The following is a 15,678-nucleotide window of genomic DNA, read 5'->3' as shown; positions in this document are numbered from 1 at the left end:
AGAATCGCACAGTACATTCATCTTCCAGAAGCATTACGGTTCAAAGCTGAATGAAGCTTTATCTGGCTAGCGGTGGAGATAAGAAAGAGGCATTTAGGATACTAGAGTAAAAAAGAAAGAAGTCCGACGATTATGATACTCCCTAATGCGAAATTTGAGCCCAGCTGTTTAGGTGCTTTGATTTCGTGATAGTTTTCGTGATGATAATCTGAGACCGTAATCGCCATGCCGACTGGCAGTGGGCCAGTACCGTCAGCACCTCCATGGGAGGGGCAGCATGAGAACGCTGGCATGATGAGCGGCATCGGAGGCAGCTGTGCAAGACGACGACGACAAACGCGCGAGCAGTGGCACGAGCGAGTTCACGGGTTTACGCCGAGGGACGCCGACGCTCAACCCAGGAATTGGCACTTGAAAGCTGCGTTCTGAAAGAAAGCCGGGATGATCAGGGGCGGGATGGGCACAGGCATAGGGCATTTGACAAGATAAAGGAAGCGGAAGGAAGAGCTTTGGATTACCAATACTCCACCTAACTGTGGTAACATACAAGTATAGCTCACACAAGTAGCTCATGTCCGGTGGCTTGCGGGTTAAAGGTTGTTAAAACGACCTGTATATTGAGTCATTAAGACGTGCTAGCCCGAAGGACGCCTCCCTGTGATTAGAGGTGGGTCAACGCGAATAATATATATGCACCATATCTTGAAGGCAAACAATATTGCAACTTCTACCTTCGGTGTAATGGGGAGGATCAAGCGCGATTAGTTTTTGACCCTTTTCACGGCGGTCCCGTGGGCGCTGCCATGTTTGATCCCATGGTGACGCCTCCATTGCATGCCTCAGCTGCCTCCGTGTCCCCTGTGTTTACAATGGATGTACGCTACGCCGGCAAGACTCTGCAAACCTCTGTTTCGGCGGATGTCTTAGAGCGGTCGCCGGGCGGACGACCCGCGAAGCTTTGGCTACAGCATCAAAGGACATGTGAAGGCTTTCGGAGCTCGTTATGCTTTCTCCGAACGGCGTGAGCAGCGTATACGGTGGTTGTAATAAAAGCAGGGCTAAAAATGTATTCCAAGCTATCCTAACTTTCCGCGCATGCATTGAATCGGTATCAATGTTCTTTAACCCTTCGTTCTTTATTTAGCAAATACTTTAGGGCAGTAGCTTGTCACATTTTTGACTTTGTGAAGATCCCCGGGTGGTCTCTATCCGAATGTTTATTTTTCGCGGGCGTGCTCAGTTGTGATATATTTCTTGTTGCTGGGCGCAAGGCTTGAAACGTAGATGCTCTGTACGTTGTAATAGCTTCAAGCAAATGCGCTTTATCGCTAGTCACTCGCTTACTGTGTGGACCGTTCAGCTTCGAACATTATTGTGCAATTGGGTAGTTGCTGTCACCCATGCTTCGGCACATTGATTCAAGTGTGCGACCGTTCACTTATTCTTGATGCGTTGGCAATAGAATGGGCCTAATGTTGCGCGTGAGTTGGTGTGGACGTGTATAGATAACGTGTGAGAAACTTACTATATGCCAAGAACGGGCCCACTGCCTTTGCCACCGTATAACAAGCGGTACTCACTCCTGCAGGTGTATGGTTGAAATCCTTTCTTTGCCTGTTAGCGCTACAACTCTCGCGGTCAAGTGAACGTTTTTTATCCTCGAGAGAAGCCGTGCATCGTGAACAGCCGCCAACATACGCAGTCTTTATGTAGCAGCGGTCCGTGAATGTGGACCACAGTTTCATTCCATTCCTTAATGTGCCAGTCACAATTTTTGCAACTAACTGCTGCACACGTACTCACTCCACCGCTACATATTTTGCAGCTTGAATGGAGCGCAGTGCGTTAGTGAAGGCGCAGTTGCATTTCCGACAGCTGATCACACAGAAGCAGGGCAGAAGACGTAACGGCTCCGGATTCGTGCGCTTTCGCGGTAGCAAGGTGCAGCGCGCCGCCGGAAGCGCCATCTCGTTTCTCTAGAGGAAACTGCTTTGCGGAGTGAGAGAGAGAAACGAAAAGGGAAATGTAGGGAGGTTAACTAAGGGCGTGCCCGGTTGGCTAGCCTACACTTGGGAAAGGGGAAGGTGAAGAATAGAGAACGAGAGAGAAGAAAAATAATTCAAAGTCAGTCATTCACAGAGTCAGTCGTAGAGGAATGTCCACTGTCACAAGCGCTCGCACAGTCCAGTAGCCTTCAGGAAGTGCCGAAGGGCCTTCGCGGACTTTCGCATGCAAGAATGCTTGGGCCATGGTCCCAGGATGTTTTTACTGCGAGAGCACTCTATTACCCAATGGGCTGAGTTTAGCTTGTAGAGTACGTCGTTGAGCGTCAAAGTGTGGGCAACGACGCAGAAGGTGCTCGAGATTCTCAACGCACTCGCAGAAATTGCACGCCGCACTGTTGGCAGTTCCTGTTAGGAATTAATGGGAGTTTGTAAATGTTGTAAATGTTTATTTGCTTAACCACACGCGACACAGTAAAGTTGTTTCGAGGCGGGAGAGTCCAGCTGGCAGGCGAAGTCGCAAGTTATTGTCGAGCGAGTGCAAGCGCGAGTTGGTGAAACCCGCCAATTCCATCGTAGAAACGTGATGTGACGAGCAATTGCTTGAAGTTGCCGCGCAGCATCAGTTTTCGAAAGTGGTACAGGCACTCGCTGATGTTTTTGATGAGCCCAGCGAGCAGCCCCATCTGCGCTGTCGTTGCAGATAATTCCGCAGCGGCTCGGAAACCATGGAAATACAATGTCGTGTCCTCTCTCGAGCGCGTGCTATGCGCATGCCTTATTTCGTGCTCTAGCTGATCGTGTAACCCATGTAGGGCAAACTGCAGAATTTGTAGGGCTGCTTTCGAATCGCAGAATACGACTCAACGATTTGGTGGCTGCTGGATCACGTAATTGAGTGTACTTTGAAGATCCGCAAGTTCTGCTGTTGTCCGTGGTTCGATGGAACCACAGCTCCGGTAGAGCTGTTAGGATTGGTGAAGCCGTCCGGTGCAAATGTGCATACCGTCAATACAGCAGTCTATGGTAGCAAAAACTAACTTAGGTGGCGTCAGAGCATGACCGCTTGTTTATGTACAGAGAAATGTTTATCGCAAACAGGAGCTTCTGTTTGCGCTAAGGAGAGTGAAGTGCATTAAATGTACTCCCCTGAGCAAATGTACTCCCCTAGAACCCTCCTCTCTGTAATGCCCTCGGGTCCTGAGAGTGTAAAAATAACTAACTAACTAACTAACTAACTAACTAACTAACTAACTAACTAACTAACTAACTAACTAACTAACTAACTAACTAACTAACTAACTAACTAACTAACTAACTAACTAAATAAATAAATAAATAAATAAATAAATATATAAATAAATAAATAAAGAAATGCAATCGGAGCAGGGTTGCCACCATAAATCCATTTTTATTCTTCGTGCATTTACATGCCATGAAGTTGAGAACTGCCGTTCATACTTGGCATTGCGAACTTTCGAGTGCATTTTAATTTGTACACACTCACGAATATAATTAGTAGTTTCGGCCAGCCTGCGGTACGTGTGCTTTTGATCAGTGGTGTACACGTAAAAAAACACAAAGAAACTTCAGATTTCAGTTGACAATTAAATTCAGTGCAGCCTGCACAGATCTGCAGTGCGTAGAGCCCTCGATTTTAAAGCAGTTATACAAGATGGACTGGAAAGTTAGCATGAAATTCTATATTCTCCGGGAGCTGTCGAGCGTAATCGATGACAAGTCTCCCGTGAGCCGGTTACGTAATCGTAACCCTAGGCGGGCGGGAACGGACTGGCGGTGCCCTTCGGTGGCAGATCGGCCACTTGCACCGCCTTGCCGCCCTGCGCGCAGAACAATGGCTCCTCCCAGTGAAGGGTTGCGGCGGGGGAGCGCTTGCGGACGCCGGCGACGTCTTCGACGCCGGCCGGTGGACTGGCTGGCAGCGCGCTAGGCGACGGCATGATGAGGCGCTCGACAGCCACAAGCAGCTCGGCATCGCGGGCCGCGTCGTCGCCTTCGGCTGGCACGACTTCCTTCTCGGTCCCGCGAGGAGGGCTTTTCGTTGCACCTGCGTACAAGAGCACACCGCAATGCTCAAAGGCTCGCTGAAATGGCCTGGACATTATTTGTAGGCGCGGAGGGTACACCTATAGAGTAAAAGATTCGCACCACAGTTTAAGTCAAGCGTCTGGTATTAAAAGAGCTACGGGTAAATACAAGTTGCCTTCCTCCCTAGCCATGCCTTTCCTCGTCAACTCGTTCGCCGAGCGCTCGGGGCTAAGTTCCGCTTTCATTGGCGTTCCATCATGATGTGACATCGTGTAGCCTACTTCCCATGTCTTGAAGCCAGAGCGCGAAGCCGCTTCGACCTCTTCGCATAGCCGCATGGCCGTCGATCGCCGAGCCAGGCTATTCTGGTTGTAATCCTCCGGTGCGAAATGACGGCCGAAAACGCGTAGATGGAGGTACCGGACGGACACCGATAGCCTGGTGCGCTGCAGCTATTCTGCTCGCACGTCGCCTTGCAGAGGGACCCGATGTCGCAGCTGGACAGGTAGCCCATCGCTAGATTTGCAGCGCACCACGGCCACAAGAGTGACCCCCAGCGGTGGCTCAGCGGCTACGGTGTTGCGCTGCTAAGCACGTGGTGGCGGGATCAAATCCCGGCTGCGGCGGCCACATTTCGATGAGGGCGAAATGTAAAAAACGCCCATATCCCGTGCAATAGGGGCATTCTAACGATCCCCTGGTGGTCAAAATTATTCCGGAGTCCCCCACTATGGCCTGCCTATTATTAAATCATGGTTTGGGCAAGCAGAACCCGAGGATTCAATTCACTTCAACTGACAAGGGTGATTCATGGTACTCGCGAAAAGAAGCCTCGAGACAAACACTGACCACGCGGTTCGCCTCAGCATGCGCAGCACGTTGTCACTCAAGCAGATGACACTTGCTCTGTGCCGGAAGTGCTTGAGTCTAGTGATAAATAGTCCTTGCGTATTCTGTTTTTTGTTGCTTTATTATGGAGACAACTTAAGCAGCATTCCAACTATAACGACCAGCGTTTATTCACCATATTGCTGAGAAAATTACGACGACGCAGCATTGGTAGCGAATCAGATAGCTCGCACTACTGACGTCACACGCGACCACTGTGTGGCAGGCTACGGGGTGAATGAAAACTCGGGGAAACGACGCCGCTGCGATCGGTAACGATGTAAATTTTGAAAAACCTTATAATAGATTACAAATTTTAAGCAGAGGGCTTAAAAGTGTCACTAATTGATCAGAGGGACCTACCCTAAAGATTCGGTACATTTGTACAAAATCGTCGAAGTGTTTTAGGGTCCCTTTAAGATTATGCGACAGTTTTGTCATAAAAAGGTAGCGGTTTGGGCTCCTTCCTATATCACAATTGTCGAGTTTCTCGTTGGTCTACCTATTGCCGCGCTCTGGCGCAATAAAGCTCAGTTGGAAGCAGAACTGATAGTTTGGGGCGACATGGTACGGATTCATAGTAAAATATTTTTGCGCGCACTGTGTCCTTGTCACTGTGTTTCACTGTGTCCTTGTCAATTGTGCGCGCAAAAATATTTTACTATGAGCTCAGTCGGACGTTTAGCGCTTGTGTTCGTCTGTTGCTTGGCACATTCGCTCTTTGCTTAGCTCTATAACTCTCGCTAATTGTGGCTTTGTCTTCTTTTCTGCCCTGACCGGTCCTGTCCTTTGCTTCGCCTTGAGCAGCACGTCATGCCCTAGGTATCTGAAACATCCGTTCACGAATGGATTTCCAGTGAACTTAGGAGCTTGTAAATGAGGACGCGATCGTATGGGGTGCACGACGGCAATGACGGCAATAAAGCGCAGCCAGATCGTGTCACTAGATAGCTAAGGAGTAAAGTGTAGACATTGTCCTAATTGTAGGTGAGCAGATGAATGAGAGCACTATGTGACTACCGTTCTTGTCTGTGCACGGTCGAAATGGAGTAGATGTTTTGTGCGGTCGAAGATGGAGATGTTTCGTGCGTACTGCATGCAGGTAAGACATACAAAATCGACTTCTACAGCATTTCACGTTTCTTTGTATAAAGTCGTCCTATGTTTTGTTGCAACACAGAACGCACTCTTACATGAACATGCCTACTCCAAGTGATTTGAGAGACCATCGCGAAATCATTTTTAAGCTCAGTGCACCTGTACTTGGAATAGCATAACTTACACGGCGTATGAAATGGTCCAGAGGGTAAGACTAGATCTCACTTTAAACACCAGTGTAAACCGTACCTAGAATTTAGTTTCTGTTTACGACCGACAAAGGGAAAATTTTTTCAAATAATGTCTCAAAACGGATGGCGTTCTTAAAATCGGCTAAATTGCTTTTCTTTTGCTGATTTGCGACGTCCTGCGCCAATGCTACCACTGCAACATTAACGTTAAATTTAGCAGTTAAAACCAATTCAACAGTTTATTAGCAAATTGCCTGCCACGGCTACTCGACCATCTATGTCGGCCGTGGTGGAAGGACTATTACTGAAGAAAGCAAAAGCGCATCAGTCAAATGTCATTTTCTGAAAGCCTTTTTGTATTAAAACAGTTCATACGGTACATACAGAATACTAAGCTTCTCTAATGAACCATTTAACATGACTCTCCTTTCTAATTATCACAATAAGCAGTCAGGTTGGATTAGGTTGCATGTGTATAACGATATGAAGTTTCCTTTGAAATCCCAATAAAGATTCATAATGGAGAACATCGGTAATTGATATAGCGAAGTAATCCTGACTCCCTCTTGAAGTTTGCTATAACGAGGTTTTATTGTACACTCGCCCACAAAATATTGCGGGGTGCGCGAGCACGTGGCGAAATGACCCTCCTCCCCCACTATCCGGGAACCCCTGGTGGCGAGACCAGCGCCTGCACGCATGCGCGTCCCTCCGAGACTGCAAGCGTGTATGCTTCCGCGCTTCCTCCTTGCGCGCCGGCGATATCCGAATGCAGCCGCGAGCTGCCCCTCTTGCGATTGGCGCTGTGGCGGCTTCGACGGGCACAACTATGTCAAGCCTGTTTAGAAGCCTGAGCTTGCGCGCGCCGCTGCGGCCGCTTTCTGTCGAGTCACGAGCGCTGACGCATAGGGCCCGGTGGTTAACACGTCTTTTTTTTTTCTGCGCTGCACCTTTTCGTTGCCAATCTTCGTTGTTTCTTTCTTTATACGAACGCGGGGCGTTCTCCCGCAGAAGAGCGCGGCAGAAAAGGCACTCTATAGGAGACAGGCAAGACGAAAATGAACTCTTGATTTCTGTTGTATAAACGAAGTTTTGCCCGTCGAAGCCACCACAGCGCCAATCGCAAGAGGGGCACCTCGCGGCTGCATTCGGATACCGCCGGTGCGCAAGGAGGAACCGCGGAGACATGCACGCTTGCAGTCTCGGAGGGACGCACATGCCTGTTGGCGGTGGTCTCGACACCAGGTGTTCCCCGCTAGAAGGGCAGGAGGGTCGTTTCGCCACGCGCTCGCGCACCCCGCAATATTTTATGGGCGAGTGTACATAACTACTCCTTAAATCGGTATGGCGAATTTCGCTTTGTCCGGAAGATTAAAAAAATGACACGAAGATAAAGAAATCATTAACGCTTCAATAATTGTGACGGGAAAACTTCTAGAACATCAGCACCTTTGTAGTTTGAGAGTGCAGTCCCGTGCTCTGATACTTTCATCGCGTTTCGCTCTCGTCGCGATTGTAGAATCAGTTTAGAAGAGGGTAATGTTACACATAATTTAAGAGTTCTGCTTCTTGGACGTGTTGGAATTACCTATACTGTGATGGGGTGCGCTTTTAATGCGAGGACAGAGTTAGGCGCACAGATAAACAAGCGGGAGTGCTCGCGCTTGTTAATTTGTGTGCCTTACATCTGCAGCTATTTCAGTAGCAACAGTCCCACCACAGCTGCGTAGAGACTTACTTTCGGAGGTGCGTCGCGACCGTTTCCTGCGACGGGACTTCTTCTGCCGTCCTCCGGTGTCCGCCTGGTCCGTGGGTTCCTCAGGGATTAGCTCCTCGGTCTCCGACTGGTTGGGAGTGCGGTCACGCTCATTCTTGGGAGGGGAACGGCTGTTGTCGGGCGCCCCCGATGTCAGCGGTGGCGGCGCGGTGGGAAGCTGCGGGCGGAACGTAAGTAAGAAATAACGCATTGCTGAGCTTTACTTAGCGCATCAATGTAATTACGTAGAAGCCGAATTAAAAATAAAAACGTCTTCGTAGTGGCTCTTTGCCGTTGTCCGGCCGCCTTCGATTATAACAGTTTGTCCAGCGTCAAGGTTGCCTCAAATTTTCTCTTACGAATAATAGTAGCAAAGCATGTTTTTTGTGTTTAGCTGCCTAGATGACTTCGCGAAAAGAGGACGACGAAAAGAATATCCACACACACAAAGAGGATCCCGTCTGTGTGTGCGTTCCTTTTGTGCTCCCCTGCCGCGCAGATCAGTTTATATATTGACATTGCCTAAAACACTAAGTGATACACAATATATTCGAATGACAAAAAAGAAAAAAACAAACACACATTGTGTAGAGAGAGAGAGAATGAAACCTTTATTTGAAGCAATGACTTGTCAGTCGAAGTGGGAAGGTCCCTTATTCAAGGAACCCTCTGGCTTGGAGTAAAATAAGTATATTAAATGGACCAATCCTAAAAAAAATGTGCGGTAGGTCTTTGTTTTACTCCTCATGAAAATTTTTGTGTATATACCGTTACATTTTAGTGCTATTTCGCATTATAGTCAAAAGAACTTGCTAGCAGTTCTTGATCAAATTTCTTCGTCTACCTAACGTGTTTCAAAAGGAAATCGATCACCGTGTTACCGGTTGGTAATTGACGTGCAAATTTCTGTCGGCTCATTCTAATTCTTAAGGAATGTTCTTTTGAGTACTTAATGCGTTTCGAATGGGAAGACGCGGCTGTAGAAATGGAATTGTTATCGCACGTGCGAATTTTCTTTCGCGTTTTTACTTCCTTCGTGTTTGAAATGATCAGACTTTTTTGCAGTGCTTGAAGAATTTATTTCCGATTATGCAACGTGTCGTAAGGGGGCATACGTCACCCTACTGCTAAGAAACCATTCGAATCAAGGAAACATCTCTGAGTAGCTTCACTGCACTGTACAATTGTTACACAGCTATAAACTTTATAAAACGGATTATCTGACGAACTAAAGAAATAAACGTTTTTGTATGGGCCTATCATGTGCTCAACGAGCAGCAATGAGGGTTCCTTCATATCTCACAATGTGCGACCCGCAGGTCTTGTGCGCTGTTTCGATGGAATGCTGGATGCTTCGTTCACATTGGCTTGCTGTCAAACGGTACAGTCATACAAAGCGAACGTATAACGTGACTTGAGACAACACGTCCAATTCGGCCATTTGTTTAGCATCGCAGCGATGCCAGGATATTAAAAAAAACTAAAATGCAGCCATTACTCTTGTACATCTTCACAGTTGCCGCATGTATACCAGTTGGTCGCGCGTTTAAATGTGTGTAGTAATTTAAGACGAAAGGGGCCTTAGAACTCTATGTTTCAAGGTCGCGTTGTGAAGTACAGAAAATTGAAGCGCTGGTGCCTCTGCTCGTGCGTTCGGCGTCGTCTTCTTCGACATCGCTGCCAGATCGTTGCCACTAATTGTGCAAGAAGAATCACAGTTAATTATATAGGTAATTAGGGCACATGAACCCACGATCTTTAGTGTTAATAAGGGCGAAGTTGATTAAGGCACTGTTAATTATTATAGAGTCAATAAAGCACTCGAACCCATGGCCTTCCACGACATTTGGTGGGAGTTGAAGCCTCGACCTTCGATCGGAGTCGAACGCATGGTCTTTGGTGTTAGGGCCAAGCTGATTAAGGCACAGTTAATTAGGATAGCTTTAATTAAGGAACTCAAACTCATGACCTTTAGTGGGAGAAAACAAGTAATGAGAAGTAACAACGCATTCGAATGAGAATGTCAAGTAATTTAATGGATGTCTCTTGAGAGCGCTGGCTTTCCCCTTCACCCTCTTTGCCATATGCTAAAGTGACAAAATTTTTCGATGATCACGTGTGTTTTGTTTCCGCGGAACTATGTGGATCATATACAGCCCCCCCCACCCCCGACCCACCTCCCTCCAGTCCTTAATTTTTCTTTTGCGATTGTATTCTTCCATGGAGAAAAATGTCGTTTATGCTGGGGACAAAGAACTGACTGAAAGTGATATAGTGGCCATACTGACCGGCCTGACGTTCGCATCCTACCCCTGAACTGAATAAAAAAAATGAAAAACACATGGGACCCGTATCAGGAAGCAGAGAAAGTTCTTTATAAAAAATTGTGGTACCCTCAGGTCAGCGAGTGGAACAGCGGAATAGGCAAACCATCATTGTCTGGCAAGGCGCACAAGTGCATTTGCAAATTCGCGAGTTTTCCACTTTTCCGTCGCTTCCACGCGGGACGCAATATGTCGCCATCTCATGCAGTGAACGAGCGTCAGCACTGCGAAGTTATCTGCAAAAGTGTGGAATTATTTTTCTAAGGCTTACAATTCGCATCTCAGTTTAAGTTCGCAAATAGGATTGTTTTCTACCATAGTTTCTAATGTACGAATCATCCTTCACGCAACATAAACGTTTAGCAGTTCGCTTGAAGCGTGTGTCGTTATCGGATTGTTTGTGTCACTTATATCTAAAGTTGCATCTTCAGCACATGTCCGGGTTTCGTAAAATATCCCGAACTTTATGTCAGTTAAGTACATACATATGCTAAACCGCTTGCACCTGGCTTTCAGCAACTTCGGTGTCCTGCAAAGTACCGGAATTACATTAGGTGTCCAGAAGAATTACGGATTGTCTTGGAGGTCCAGGCCTTCTACAGTGTTTCCAGATGTTTAATAAACGCGTTCGTGCTCACAAAGTCAATACATTGCATGTAACACATGTAACATGGGTTTTAAATTAACTAGAGGCATAACATATAGGTTTCAGTCTTGTCAGGGAGCCCCAACTGTTTCCTCAGCCTATGTGCCCATGGCGACTGAATCACCTGCGCTGCGAACTCTTTGTAATTCCTTCAAAATACGAAGAACTATGAAATTAGCATATTTATTTAATCTGCGTCAGGTGTCATGCCGAGCCCGCCACAGTGGTTAATGACGGGTGTGCAATTCGCTTTCAGAACGACTCTTTCAGTGAAAGGTTGAGTTATCCCCACACATAGTTGCTTTTTCTTCCACGTACTCACTGAAGAAAAGTCGGAGGTCTGCCGTGAATCTGTCAAAGTGGCTCATGACGGGCATGCATTCGCTTTCAGAACGACTCTTTCAGTGAAAGGCTGAGTTATCGCCACACGTAGTTGCTTTTCGATCCACGTACTCACTAAAGTCCTGCTCAGCACAAGGCCGCGGGATCGAATCCCGGCCACGGCGGCCGCATTTCGGTGGGGGCAAAATGCGAAAACACCCGTGTGCTTAGATTAAAGTGCAGGTTAAAGAACCCCAGGTAGTCGAAATTTCCGGAGTCCTCCACTACGGCGCGCCTCATAATCAGAAAGTGGTTTTGGCACATAAAACCCCATAATTCTACTCACTAAAGTCGGCGGCCTGCCGTAAATCTGTCCGACTATTGCACCTTGGCACGCAGTGCCTTGCGTGTTTTGTGTACTGTAGTGTATGTTGCACGCAATACTACTCTACGAGGGCCTGAAGTCATTCAACGGCTATCGATGGGGCTGGCTATCATGTCCCGCAATTTTGCATACACTGAGCCCGTGCAAGAATAAAGAGCGGAATTTGTTTGGGTCACTTATGTTCTTAGCTCCTACCCTGCGTACATTATATGCTCTTGACACGTGCGGGCACACTCATGCTGTCTCGAGATTCATTGATAACTATGCATTTATACCAAAGCGAAGCTCTTGTTCCCCAGCTAAGTTCAAGAATATCTCAAAGGGGAAAAGAGACGAGTTTTATCGAGAAGCCGCCTGTGATGGTCTTAATCATTTATGTCAGCGGTAGAGAATAAAGTAGCATGCGTTTTGGTGGCCAGGACATCATAAACATTTTGATGACAATAAAAACAAACAACGTAGTTTGATTCTTCATCCACTGTCACAAAACGTGCCCCTATTTCTTGGTGTTTTAAGTACAGGGTTTGTCCAGGTTTTGTGAGTGTTCTTGTCCAGGTTTTCCCAACTCTAGTTAGGCCATGTACACTCGGAAGGCAAAGTAAACACGATTTCTTGGGTTCATCCTCGCATTTCTGCGCATCACTTCAACTTGAAGACAATACGATCTACACAAACAGTTTGCTTTGTCCGCAAGTTGTTGTCCTTAAGGACATCTTGAAGAGTCCACTCAATTTCAAAGGTGCATCAGCTGTGACAAACTGACTGAAGTCGAAACGGTGTTAAGGTGACTTTATATCATGCATTCAAAGGCGTAGCCAAGGGAGCGAAATGGGGGGAGGGGAGCACCCGAAACCGAAATTTAATTATGGGATTTTACTGGCCAAAACGACTTCCTGATTATGTGGCATGCGAAATGGAGGCCCACGGAAATTTCGACCACCTGGGGTTCCTTAACGTGCACCTAAATCTAAGTGCACGGATGTTTTCGCATTTCACACCCATCGAAATGCGGCCGCCGTTGCCGGGATTCGATCCCGCAATCTCGTGCTCAGCAGCCCAACACCATAGCCACTGAGCAACCACGGCGGGTCCCCACCCTCCTCTGCCGAAATTTTCGCACGAGAGTGCCTTGCATAAAACGACGTTCGACAAACCTGCCTGTCAAGCCCCTCACCTCTCCCTCTACCAGTGAAATGCATGCCAAGGTAAATATACCTGGTAGCGAAGCTTCCATAGGAGCCCATACGTTCAAAACATGGCGGTCCATCGGTGGTTCATGGGGCTTAGCGCCATCAGTATGTGGTGGGAACATTTCCGGCGGAAGAAAAAATAATGTGACGCCTTATCCGGTAGAAGCAGAAGTGACGTCATTTTGTTTTCGAAGGCGCGAAATTTGTTTTGTTGGCCTTCTTTTGGAGCTATATATTCAAATGCCCCGCCATTCGACTTGACGGGCGTTTAGAGCTTTCAGCGCGGAAAGCGATGCAGGAAAAGCCATCCGTACGGATGTCCAAATCGCACCCCTGCACATAACATACTTTCTTTGGAGGCCGACGAAAGCTTTAGGTGTAGCGTGCTGATCGTATCCTCGGACGCCAAGCTCGTCGGCCGGCGCAGTCGCACGAAAACAACTACACAATTATCTGGCGGTCGTAACTCACTACTTTTGACTGAACAGATTAAAAAGCGATGAAGCTACCCGCGTCACCAAATTCAGACAAACTTTGACAAGCAAGAAAGCACAAACTGTGAAGGGGGCGTATTTCAACAAGTGAACTTTACGAGTGCGCCTTTCTGCCCATTTCAAGACGTGCATTGCATTGCGAGTGATAGTGGCGAGAATGCTCTGTAACGGTGGGCGCCGAAAATAAATGCATTTATTATTAATAACAAAATTGAATAAGCTTGTATTTCCTTAACTCGTCACGAATATATAAAATTGACCAGGAATTTTATTTTCGTTGAGTGAATCTAACTGTGTCTCGCTTGAATTAAAAAACGCTCTTTGCTTTCCCCATGTTTGTTCCCTCCAAACAAAGTCGCGCTTCAATCGCTGCTCCCATAACACCCCCTTGCTGATGTCGGTGACAATCTGTACTGAACCGCTTTTCGCCGCTTCGCTACCTATTTGGATCGACCTTGTGCATGCCCTCACCGGAAAGAAAAAAAATTCTTACAGCAGTGGCTGAGATGAAATCCTCGCAAGTACACTGCGACTGAATTTCACTAAGTTCGGCGGGGGTTTATACCATAGGTACACTTCATGACGTAGCTTGTGTGTCGATTAACTGTTGGCAGGCAGTTCCCACGAAGAGTGGCCAGTTAAGGTATACATGCCGAAACTGACTGGCTTCATCGGCCCGACTTTTCTAAGTATTAACTTCATACAAATTTAATTAGGTGTGAGAGGAGTAATAATATACGACTATGTTTGCAATACGTAGAATATCGATTATTATTGGCCACTTCTTCACCCATGCGTGTTGCAAGTCAAGAGCAAAGTGTGCAATCAAATCTGCAGCTTTTGTTTCATTGGACAGCTACGAGGGCAAATATTAGGCAGAGCATCCGAACCTACGAAGTTTCAGATTTGTTTGAGTAAATAATAATTGTTTAATGAGTAGTTATATGACAACCCAAATAGCAACACTAGTGTACAAGAAAAGAAAACAGGTATACCAGTAATCGGGAATCGAAATCATGCAATATCTTACCCCCATATTGTAGGGGAAAAAGACACTGCGCAAAGGCCGTACCAGTCAGCGCGATTGCTTCGCCCTCTGAGGAGAGAGGCTCGCACCACCACCCCTTATGTAGCGCAATTTGCCGTTAGGTGGCGGCACCTGCACATATGCTTTATGGTGTCATTTGCTTGTCTCCGCGTGTAAGCGATGTAGTTAACTGATGAGGCAATTTTTAAATATCGAACAACGAAAGTCGCACGAAGGGTGCTGCCGGATAAAGAAAATGAAATAAACATTGGCTCGAGAGCACAGCGAGGCTAACCTATGTAGGCTGACTGCTTTACGCATAGTTTCATTTAACGGCAGAGCGACAGTGAAACAAGTGAAACCTCGCCGAGAGGTAATACCGAAATTCGAAAATCGTCAAATCCATCCTATGAGACAGTCTGCCCAGCATGCTTGCATCCAGTGCTTTATTGGCTTTGCGGTGTTGCCTCTGTTCGGCGTGATCGCTTGCGGGTTTGCTTGCTTTGCTCGCTCCAGGCTGCGGCGGCCGCATTCTGTTGCCGGCGCAATGCAAAAGCGCTCGTGTGGTAAGCATTGGGTGCGCGTTAAAACAGGGTCTCAGAACGATTTTTTTTTCGTTCTCGTTTTAATTTTGTTGCGCTGAAAAACCTTCCATTCCGGTTTTGCTCCAGAACGAAAAAAAGAAATAATCTCTTACGGTTCATAACCGTTTTCGATCGCAAGCAAAAATTTCCGAAGCAAAGTGACGTTAAAAAGACGGGGAGGACGCTTAAGCTCCGCGTTTAAGACCGGAACGCAATAGCATTAAAATATTCCTGACTGCTTCTCACGCTTCCGGGAAGCTGCAGCTTTTACATAACCGTAATGTTTACCGCGATGCGCTGGCAGCGAAATCTATGCAAGAAGGCGAGCTTACTGGCAGAAACGTGGCCTCTTGCGTGGTTCGACCTTTCGTTATTGTTTTGCAGTTTTGATATTTAGTCACAGAAGATTTAACATAAGAGACATGCGTTATAGGTGTTTTCTTTCCTGGCATTTGTTTGTGGGCTGTGATTCTCCAAATTCTGAGGAATAACATTCTAAAGAACGTAAAACAACATTTGAGAAACTTCAGTGATAGATGAAGAACTTCAGTGTCTTGTAGTTTATGCGTGTTTCGGGAGCATTTTCTCTGCCGCGGACCTCGGCGCCTACGCCGACACCGGATATTCTCCGACATGGGGCCCTTAACTCCTCGCTAAAACATAGTATTTATTTTTCTCAAGAAGTGAATGATCAATTCGGAGATTATGCTCAGTGCTTTGAG

General features: G+C 46.9%; 1 protein-coding gene across 1 annotated transcript in view; it reads right to left on the bottom strand.

Moving 5' to 3' along the window:
- Nucleotides 1–3,401: 3,401 nt before the first annotated feature.
- Nucleotides 3,402–15,678, bottom strand: part of LOC142574185 (signal peptide peptidase-like 2B) — a 43,759-nt gene continuing 31,482 nt past the window's right edge. The window contains exons 14-15 of the mRNA XM_075683334.1: nucleotides 7,968–8,163; nucleotides 3,402–4,071 (exon numbers count right to left, since the gene is read on the bottom strand). Of these exons, the coding sequence (XP_075539449.1) occupies nucleotides 3,776–4,071; nucleotides 7,968–8,163 (492 nt within the window). The 3' untranslated portion in view covers nucleotides 3,402–3,775. The remainder of the gene's footprint in view (nucleotides 4,072–7,967; nucleotides 8,164–15,678) is intronic.

Source organism: Dermacentor variabilis, chromosome 3 (genome assembly GCF_050947875.1).
Source record: "Dermacentor variabilis isolate Ectoservices chromosome 3, ASM5094787v1, whole genome shotgun sequence".
Classification (NCBI taxonomy): domain Eukaryota; kingdom Metazoa; phylum Arthropoda; class Arachnida; order Ixodida; family Ixodidae; genus Dermacentor; species Dermacentor variabilis.
Note: the sequence above shows the minus strand (reverse complement) of the source record. Positions and strands in the feature narration are given on the sequence as shown.